Here is an 11,102-nt window from a genome sequence, read left to right on the forward strand (position 1 = left end):
TTTTGCCAAAGAAAACAAAAAGGCACGATAAAGAAGAAAAAAAGAGAAAGAAGAGCTTCGTTATCTGTAATTTCACTGCTGGCAGTGAGAGAACGCTTGGAAACAGCCTTGGTATCTTGGGAAATATGTTTTTTTTTTCTTTATTTTTGAAGATATAAGAAGGAAGTTTATTAAATGAGCAAAATATGTAATGTCTGAGAGCTAAAAACTTCCTCTTGGTGTCTGCTCTAAATTCTCAGAGAAGTCTGGTGTGGTGGTGTTAACGTGTGTGGATTCACCAATAAGAGGCGCTTATGATTCTCAGACTGACTTCCACTCAGACTTAATCATAACTGCTGCCTGCCTGAACCTCGTCCTGACCTTCACCCCCGGGGTTCTGGGAGTGCGGGAGGACGGCCCCGCCCTGCTGGAACCAGACAGCCGCAAAATGTCGTGGAGCTACTTTACTCATGAAACAGTAACGTCAGGCCTTGCTTCAATCCGTCTCTCTTAATGAGGACGACTCAGTTTGTTGGAAGTTCAGCTGTGTCATAAAAGCTCAATGAAACTTTAGTGAATGATCATTTATCAAATATAATTAATGGAAAAAGGATATATGTATGACATGATGACACCGAAAGAGCAAAAATGGCAATAATACCATAAATCAACAGGTCTTAATTGAAGTAGCGTCTTTTTCGATCAATAAAAAAAAACACTTGAATTAAATAAAGTCCAAACCAACAGTAGAAAAGGTGAAAAACGCTGCTTCTCATGAAATAAAATAAATAAATTGAGGCCTTGACTCAAATCTTTTTTTTTTCTTTATTGCTGTCTGCACAGTTTGGTGCACACTTTAAAAAACAAAAGTAAACAATAGTGAATCCCATTCTGACACACATGGACCCATGAGAACAGATGGGGAGAAATTCACTGAAAACAGCTGCATGGACACAGTTTGGGGCTGTAATTTAATCATTGTCGTATTTATATTTAATCACAGGTGAAGTTGTGTGAAATGCACTTTTTATTCCCACCGTCTAGAGTCACAATGATGAAGAGTAAAAGTGCTATTTGCCTTTATAAAACACAGACTAAATCAAAGGAAAAACAATCTATTCCCTCAGTGATTTACAGACAGAAGCACCTGATACACCCAGTGTGTGCAAGTTATTTCTAGATCTCACAGCACGCCGCCACCAGCCGCTTTTTATTTTTATTTTTTTAAAGGAAACTTCAAGTAGAACAATCATCACAGTTCATTCCACTGAACAGGCTGATGAGTCAAACAGCATTCAAAAGAAGAGCTCTAGAAATAACCGCATGTGGTACTGCTAAAAGTAAAGCTCAACAGAAACAAGAATTTTACAAAAATTAAAAAAACAAACAAAAAAAAAACTAGAACTAATCTACTGATTTATTCACCAGAGGTGAGTGGAATCAAACCACTCGAAAAAAAAAAAAAAAAACAACAAAAAAGATTCTTTGAACAGTTTTTCCAGAAGTTCTTTAAAGGTGCAGTATGTAAACTGTGTATTAGGTATGGAGGACAAAGAGTGCCCAGAGTTAAAAAAAAAAAAAAAACACAATACATTAAGAAAATATTAAAGTGTGTATTCATTCATTTAATTTTGGCACTTTTAGTTTTCCATAATTAGGTGGCAGTAATTTGGATTTTGTGAGATTTTTCACCTTTTTTTGCCCGTCCAGCAATGACAAAGAGCCTCTGTTGTGCTGATTATTTATACCGTCTTGTTTCCTGGGGTGAGGACAGACTGGATGCAGGAAGACCGAAAAGCTGAGCATCCACACCTAAAGCGCAACAACATGACTGCAACTTCCTTTTATTTGACCATTTCAGAGTTTTAGCTGGCATAAATGATACGTACTGCACCTTTAAGTCTTCCTAAAGATAATGATAATCTTTATATCTGATGATAAGCCTACATCCATTCGCTCACACACGTAGGCTGCTTTCACACACACAAAAATCTCTCATACAAATAATAAAAACCCTGAAGCAATGCAACACTTCTTCTCACACACACACACACACACACACGCACACAAACACACGCTACTTGTTTTGCCCCCCGCTGTCACTGTCCTCGCCGTCCGGGCCGGCGCGGTAGCCCCGGTGCTCGCGCCTCTCCCGGCACTCCCTGCACTCGTCCTCGTCCTCGCCGGCCCCCTCCTCGTCCTCGTGGATGATCTCCACCTCCAGGCGGCCGATGTAGAGCGATACAGCGCAGAGCCAGAAGAGGGCGACGCTGCCCACCGCCGCTCCTTGGAGCAGCAGCGCTGGCACAGACAGCATCATCATCCTCCGCAAGGCCAAGAGGCTGCCAATGTACGAGGCGCCGCCAAACGACACGCACACACCTCCGAGGAGAAAGAAGGCTGAGGAGAAACAGATTGACATGGTATTATTGTAGAGACCCAATTAATTTCCTCATAACCCACAGTAATTAAATCTGGGAGCGACTCAACACTTTTAATTATTCAGAAGAAAATAAAAGATTAGGCACTTCTTCTACTTTTTAAAACTATTATTAAAAAAAAAAAAAAAGTTACACTCGCTGTGCCCAATAACCTAGGAATAAGTTTCTAAAGGTCAACAATGTTTCATTCTAGCATAAATAAAACTCAAATGCTCACATGATTTAATGCCAAAGTTTTGTTTTCAGGGTTTTTCAAACATTCAAATCTATCAGAAGCCAATCAATGACTATTTAATGATTTATTGAAGGTCTCGTTTGATAAATATTTCATGGTACAAACTGGGATTTCAGGCACTCAGGACATTTTTTTCTTACAACTAAATATCAAGGATCTCAACTCGCTTTTTACAGGATTTTAGTCAATTGCAGAAATCCTTGTGAAATTATTCATTTAAAAAAAAAAAAAAAAATGCAGCAGCACAAACACACATCTCCAGTGAAGAGATGCTTTTAAACATTGATTACATTTAGGACACAAAGAGCTGGAATCTGGACGCTGTGCTTAAAATGAAATCTGATTTCATGGAGAATTATTGATTTGAAAAAGTAACCTCAACCTCATGAATCTTGGATGTGGTAGTTTAAACAATTTAGGAGCGCTGCAGCCCTTTGATACTGAATACCAATCACAATTCCACCCCCCCCCCCGATGGTTACTGCTTCACCATAGAGGATCAATGTGTGCGTGCGAGAACGCACCGTACATTCCACAAAATGAAGAAAGAAAAGCAAAAGGTCACGCACCATATCCTGCTTCCCGTCCAACTTCACTCTGCACGAACGCGATGACTCCGATCCCGGTCGCCAGCAGGCCGTTCCTGAACCACGAGAGAAATCCTGCAACACACACAGTCGCAGTCAGAAAGAGCGAGAGCAGACGGACGCAGCCGGAGCTGAAATCTGTGCAGGGAGACAGAAACAGTATAGTTACTGGCCTCACAAAGATGGAGCGAGTGTTTTATAAAGAAGGAAGAGGAGGTGTGAGGTACCGTTGTGTGGGCAGTACAAACAGCGCTTCGCTTTTTCTACATTTTATGTAAAGTCTTATTAAACAGATATGATGAAACAAGTTTTTTGGGGGGGAAAAAAATAACAAAAAAACTAAAATATAACATGTACATTATATAGACAGATGGTATGAACAATCACATCTGCCATTAAGTAAAAAGGACACACACACAATGTTTCTTTTTTCTCATTTTTAGAAAACGACTTTCCTCCACACACCACTAGAGGGAGCTCCACAGTTTAGATGAGACTGAATGAATGCTGCCTTATGAGTATTTTCAATCAGTTATGCCACTTGCTGGTTATTTCAAAATTTCTAACTTGCATTAAGAAAACAGTTTATCATCACTGCAACTGTACGTCACAGCAAAACATCAAAACCAGTGAAGCAGAGGTTCATTTGTGTAGTTATAGAATAACTGTGAAGGACTGAAAAAAGCAGAAAGAGATAAATGTGGAGCAACACTGGGTGTGGTTCAGCAGCACTGCAGTCTTTAAGAATGACTGTGATCAGGAGGTGTGTGTCTGTGTGTGTTTGTGATGCCAATAACTAGAAAAAAAAAAAAACAAACAAAAAACAGATGTCATCTCTAATTCATCTCAACATTTCAGGTCAGACAACCATACAGACGCCTCCTGTTTAAGCTGTTACGCCAGCTATTTCCGGGAAAGAAAACCCAATCTGAATCAGCTCAATGTTACAGAACTGTATGTCCGAACACGTCAACAAAATGTTTCTAAAGAATATAAAAACAGCATTAAGACACTGTCCATGCTGCAGTGTCATCATGTTGAAAACTAAATGCTGAGTCGCTCTGCACCACTGAAATCAGCTCAGGAGTTGGAAGGAAACTGGAAGGCAGTTTAAATGTCTGTATCCTTGTGGTATTTCATTTAAGAGGAGGACTGAGCTTCAAACTGGAGGGAGGATGTTTGTTTTTGCTGTCAGGAATAACCAGAGATCACGTCTAGAGATACAAACAGTCCGTTTTTTTCTTAAACAACACAAAACAGATGACAGTGAAAAGCAATATGAAGACAATGTTAAGGTAAGTTGCATGTTTATTAGAGAAATGTGGTGAAGCGGTCTACATTTTAAAAACTCCAGCAGGTTATTGAATCAACTTTAAAACTGTACAAATATTATGTGTCCTTTAAAATTTTGGTTTGTATGTTTATTTACATTTTTCACAGCTGACGCTCGGTGTTGTTTCAGAATGAAAGATACTGAGCAGCTTCCACACGCAGCCTGCACAGCGGCGCCGCGATTCACCCGGAGCCGAGCTGAAGCTGGCAGGTGTGCGACTTCACGCTCCTGCAGAGACGTCAGAGGTGCCACGCACAGCTCATTAGCACAGCGCACACTCGCCGCTTCCTCTCGCAGACACCGATTTTGAACCCACGGGAGCAGGAAACAGAGGGTCTGAGAGGAACTGTAAAGTGCAAAGTGCAAAATGCAATGGAGGAACGAACTGCTTCATAATTCAAGTACTGAGCAATTTCTACTCTGAGTGGGGTGTCAAAGGTCAAATGGTTATCACAGCTCTGGAATGTGAGACATTCTTGGTCATGTTTGGATGTAACATGCTTGTTTTTTGTTCTCTTCATATATTCTTGTAAGAACACGACTGAGTTCGCAAAACCTTTTTCCACACATGAACCCGAAAAAGAGGAAATCGTCTTATTTTGATAGGGGTAGCTGCGGTTCAGTTGGCAGAGTGGGTTGTTTCTCAACTGAAGGGTTTCAGGGTTCAATCCCCCATCTGTACGTATGTTGAAGTGTCCTTGAGCAAGGCACTGAACCCCAAACTGTTCAGGATGCACTACGTTCCTTAACCATTTTGTATTCTAACCAAAAGTTTGTGAGGAAATAAAATGACCAGTCAGATATGATATGGACAAATGACTGTCAGCCCAACAAACAGAAAAAAAAACTCCATCATTCAGTGTCATTAACACAGATGGCGACCATCAGAACGGCACAACAGCCCAAAATAAACCACTGATGGAGAGATGTGAAAGAGTATTCATCCACATGTGTAGTTACCTGTTTCATGAGACTTCCTCAGCATCTGTAAAAGAGAGAAAAGGGAGACTCATTAGCACAGAACAAAGCAATATGGAAGATGGATGGATGAAGGGGCGGAGAGCTGGGTAACAATGAAGCCGTGGGCCAATTATTTCAGAAGTATTGTCAACAAATCCCTGAAAATGTCAAGCATTCAGCATCAACAGCTCACAGCCAGTGACTTTCTGAATGTGTCACATGCAGATTGTCAATGTGTTGTTAAACCTCTGCATTCTAACAGTGAAAACGCCGTCTGTATGCTGAGAATATCTTTGTTTTTTAGAATAGACGGACTGGTGTTCCCTATTTGGCTAATGAGCTATAATCTGATATACTGAGGAAATAAATTCAGTAACACTTTACTTGAAGCCCCCCTGTATAACCCATTATAAGTACATTATAGCACTGTATAACTATAGTTATAAACACTCAGAAATGATCACAATGCTTTATAACATCAGGACCTAACACTAATCCTATGCTGTATAGTGGGTTATAAAGCATTGTGATCATTTATGAGTGTTTATAACTACTTATAATGTGTTATACCGGGGGGCTTCAAGTAAGTGTTACCTTAATTCTAAGAGGAGCACGGCGCGGTGATCGCTGCTGAGTCTGAACTGCTTGGTGACCCAATCAGATCATACCCCGGGGTCAGCTCCAGTGGTTCAGTGGTGTAGAAGATGGAGCCGTCTTCTTCACTAGATTGCACAACACTATCAGAGAGTGCTCCTGAGCCAAAAACAGCTTTGTGCCAGCCCGGGACTTTAAAGAGATCGACATGCAAAGCATGAATGCAAAGTGTATAGAAGCAGTGCATAATGCAGTCCTGTCAGTGAGCTGAGACCAGCTGAGTGACTTGACATGTTCTCATAATGAAGATCCAATAACGGAGCTCACAGCTTCAGACTCTAAACTGCCTGGACTACAGTTTATCAGCTTCAGAGGAGAAACGAAAGTGAGAGAAAAGGAGGAACATATGACAGCGCTTTCCTCGGCAGTAAACCTACCAAAGCGTCCGCCTTATCGAGGTCTGAGAACTGGTACTGCTGCTGCTGCTGCTCGGGGGCTCGGGTCCTCTCCCACGGCCCCCTCTCCGCGCCCCGCTGCCGGGCCGAGTCGTGCAGCCTCCGGAGCGGCGGCCCGGCGCCGGGAGGCCGGAGCAGCTTCACCGCCCGGGCCAGGTTGGCAGAGCGCGGCCGGCGGCAGCTGCCTTCTCAGGAACAGAGTCAGGAAAGCCATCACATCACTGGCTTCTGCTGGGGGACACCCGGGAGCCGAAAGCAAAAGCACAACACGACCTCCGCGCGCCCCTGTGAACTCTGACCCGGAAGAGGAGCTCCGACCAGGGAGGGCGGCAGTCACACAGCGCCACCGTGCGGCTGCGCCGGACCACAAAAACACAGCATTAATACAGAAAAATACTGATGAATGTCATTTAAGCGGGCCTTTTTCTTTTCTAAATAATTACTAGGACGAAGCGTTCAAAGGAAAATCATCTTGTGTGCCATCAATAGCATGCGCATGCAACTTTTGGCCAAAAGGGGGCGCGAGAGGACAAGATGACATGAGGCATGAGTTGACTGAATCCATCCATCCACAGGTAAATAAAGAATACTATAATAATACATAAATCATAATAAAAATCAATAAATCCATAATAAATATTCACTCAAATTATTAAAAAAAAAATATTACAATCTACCAGTATTGGGCAAGTTACTTTTAAAAGTAACTACTTATAGTTATTAGTTACTTCTTCAAAAAAAGTTAATAACTTTTTTATATTTTAAAAGTAGCTAATTACTTGGCAAAGTAACCATTACACTGCTTTAAAAAAAAGTGTTTAAATACGCCAAAGAATTTGGAACTTTAAAGGTGCCTTAAGGAGTTTGCACGCTTTATGCGAAACAGCGCCCCCTGCAGGCCTTGGGCGTAATGCAGCTTAGTGAAAAACTCGTCCCTGTGGCTCGTGTGCACAGAAGAGGGGAACTCTGTCTTCGCTCGTTTAGTATCGCTCAGTAAGATTGAAGTTTCTTTTACCTGGTGAGTCTGTGCTGGAGCTGTGGCAGTGCTAGAAGCCAGTCTTTTCTTACTTTCTGGAAGCTCCTGCTCAGTTGTTGCTCACTAAGCATCTGGCGGAGTAATGGCGGACAAAATGAAACCTAACCAGTCAAGCGTGCATTACGTCATCCTTTCAAATTCTCCCCAAAAAAATGCTGGTGCTGGGACCGGCACTGCAACTTTCAAATGACAATTAGCGCTGTGAGAGGTACTTGTAATGAATATGTCACGGGCACATTGTACACATCATTAAATGTATAACATATTTATGGTGGAAAATAAGTATTTTTAAAGTTGTAAAACTCCTTAATGCACCTTTAAGGTGCATTTTTAATTAGTTATTACAAAACTGAATATATGATTAATGAAATAAATGGACACTTTACAGAATAAGTTGCAAATAGTAAACATATTAATCTAAAATATTAAAATGTTGCTGTGTGACAATATGAGACAATTTGAACACCAATCGAATGTGTAACAGTAGATAGCTTTTCTACATTTGTAAAAGAATAATAAAATACAATAGACATATGTGACTAGATGTCTGTATTTCCATTTAAAAGTTATACTTTTGAAGATCAGGGCTCTTTGGCTGTATCTCTGTCATGTCACATGAGGCACCAATAGGTTCCTTCTTTTTGAATGCCATTAGAACTATTGTGTGTGATGAGTTGGCAACAATGTATTGGTTTAAATGATGTCATCATGTAATTTAATGTAGATATGCAAATGAGCAGATATGCAAATTAGCTAAAGATATCTTAAGAAGTGTCCTGACTGATTAGTTGGCAACAATGTATTGGTTTAAATGCAACCTTTTTATTTATTTATTTATTTATTTATTTATTTATTTATTTATTTATTTATTTATTTATTTAACAAAAAAACAAGCATTTATCAAGCATTTGATGTAACATCATTATTTCACATTCTTGGCACTTTTACAGAGAAGACCCAACATTTCCACACCAGCAAGCAGAATTGACTGTGGAAGAGAAACCTTCCTTTTTTTCTTTTTTTTTTTTTGGGGGGGGGGGGGGGGTCGTGTACAGATGACAGAGAAAGAGGAGACATAGACTAGAAGAGAGACACAGGTTAGTAACTTCTACCAAAACAATTCAATTTAATGAAAGGCAAAGAACAAAGAATAAGACCATTTTCCACTTGTATGGAGTGTGAAAATTATGACATAAAAGTTGATCATCTCAACCACCATTGTCATTGTTAACGAGACATAATGGAATCAGTGTTTCAATAAATCGCATCTGAATTTCTTACATCCATTGTATGTCTTGTTTTCATTTAGTTTTGTTTGAAGTTATCAACACTCAAATATACATTTCTACCGCCCCCCAAATGGATAACTCTGTATATTTTTTGTTTCTTCGTGTTTGTTTGTTTGTTTGTTTTTATGATTCAAAGTTAGACTTACAAATGCCGTAGATTAGTTTTGTACATGTCACACCAGACGGATTTGGATCCTTAGTAAGGCTCAAGCAACTGCCTCTTTGGATACTTCTGAAGCACTGGTTCCGAGTCTGGACCCCCTCTGGGAGGGTAGCAGAGGGTCCATGCCTGAGGCTTTGTCTGTATGAAGCTGTCAAACAAAACCATAATAAGACCCTTGTGGCAATCTGGAGCCAGCCTCAGAAACTGCTCACTGCTTTGTTTTTTTAAGCTTACGTACCTGATTGTGTGTGATTTGCCACAGCTTCCAGTGAAACCAGAGATGGAAGGGTCCACAGCCTTTCTGGGAGCCCAGTTGGTTGACCTGCAGAGAGGTACAGTAAATGCCCCCATTGGTTTTTTTTTTTTCCATTTTTTAATATAATTTTAGAATCAATCGTGATGCTATTTATGTGGACAATTAATGAGCTTAGTTAGTTAGTTCAAACACTTTAATTTGAACATTTACAATTTGGTTTACCTTGTTTGTGATGACAGTTTCATCATATAACTGTAATCCCAGTGTGACTTGCTTCATCCTCCCTCATATCTGTCAGAGCCTTCAAGCCATGAGAGTATAAATAAGCAGCGTCTGTCAGTGCTGTGAAGGAGCAGTTGTATTAAGACTGCAACATCACAGGGACTACTTGAAATGAGTGGTTTGGATACTCTTGAAACTTGAAGCCATCTAAAGTTTTAAAGAGAGATTTTCCTCCATATCGTTCAAGAGCGACACGATGAAACTCTAAGTGTGTATCACAATGTGTCCACGTGCGCTCAATAAAGATGAGTGGACAGCCTCTTCCTGAGGGCCTTTTGTGTTTTTCTGCCCTTTGGGACTCCAGAAAGACAACGCCTCTCATACCTGATTGTTTAAGACAGAGGAGCACAGGGAGCTGCACCACTGATGGGAGATTGTATTTGTATTCCCGTGTGTGTGTTCGTGTGTGTTGTGTTGTGTGTGTGTGTGTGTGTGTGTGTGTGTGTGTGTGTGTGTGTGTGTGTGTGTGTTGTGTGTGTGGTGTGTGTTGGGGGGGGGGTCTTTGATGCGATAGTGCAGTTGATCCTCTGGTCTCTCTCACGCAACTGTCCACAACACAATGGAAGTTCTAGTACAAACATACAACGTAAAGGTTTTCCTCTACAAAATTATAGTTTATTCAAAATAAGTAATGACATAATTGAAGATATACTTTTGCTAATGGCAGTACATGCACATGTCCTGATCAATATTTATATTAAGTCAGATGAATAATAAAATCCATTGTATATCTAGGTGCTGGCTACCCTTAACGTAGCGAAATGGTACAGCCCAAGGATTGCATGCACCCCCGTTGACGGTTCCTGACCTGGTTATGAAAATATAAGGTTCTAGGCTTTCTCAGTTAGAGCTCAAAGCTAATCATACTTGAATAACCTTTATTGTCTTTACCTACCTCTTTATCTACCTCTCTAAAATGCTCCTTTCATACAAATCATGCATGCTGCTGGTTAGTCTGACAGCTAAAGACCCAATTAAAGCGTTTGTTAGTACCACTTTCTCTTCAGCCTCCTGTCGTCCCGTTCCATCTTGTGAGATGTAGCCTAGTGCCCTCCATCAAATCAAATGACGCAAATATTTTTCAGGAAGCACCAAAATGGTTCCTCTCAACCCCTGATACGTTACACTAGCTTCTGCTGTGTGATACTAATAGTAAAATAAAACATGAGTGTTTAAAATCAATATCATCTCTTTGGGGTTGTCCACCAGCTTTTCCAAACTAGGGTTGAAAACAAGAAAAAGCACAATATTATGTTCACTTTTTCTCCTTTTGCTGGTTATTAAAGATGCAGATGGATGGAGTGTGGTAGGGAGTGCAGAGAGACTGGTCAATGCTGTATTTTCTGAGAGCATTCAGCACAATTCTACAAGGGAGTCACCTAAAATACTGAAAGCAGGCACATCACATACTGCACATTTATAATTACATGTCGATGCTTAAGTGATTAACGTAACAGCTCCTTGCTGATTATGGTGTGTTACACTGTCAACC

At 40.6% G+C, this 11,102-nt stretch overlaps 1 protein-coding gene across 1 annotated transcript; it reads right to left on the reverse strand.

Moving 5' to 3' along the window:
* Window positions 1–803: 803 nt before the first annotated feature.
* LOC115384567 (transmembrane protein 160-like) lies at window positions 804–6,863 on the reverse strand. Its single transcript, XM_030086826.1, is given in 5 exon segments — window positions 804–2,379; window positions 3,225–3,317; window positions 5,536–5,560; window positions 6,567–6,746; window positions 6,748–6,863. Coding segments are annotated over 5 exon segments (672 nt in total). The 5' UTR covers window positions 6,799–6,863; the 3' UTR covers window positions 804–2,056.
* Window positions 6,864–11,102: the final 4,239 nt, after the last annotated feature.

The sequence above is a fragment of the Salarias fasciatus genome, unplaced genomic scaffold, assembly GCF_902148845.1.
Source record: "Salarias fasciatus unplaced genomic scaffold, fSalaFa1.1, whole genome shotgun sequence".
Lineage (NCBI taxonomy): Eukaryota > Metazoa > Chordata > Actinopteri > Blenniiformes > Blenniidae > Salarias > Salarias fasciatus.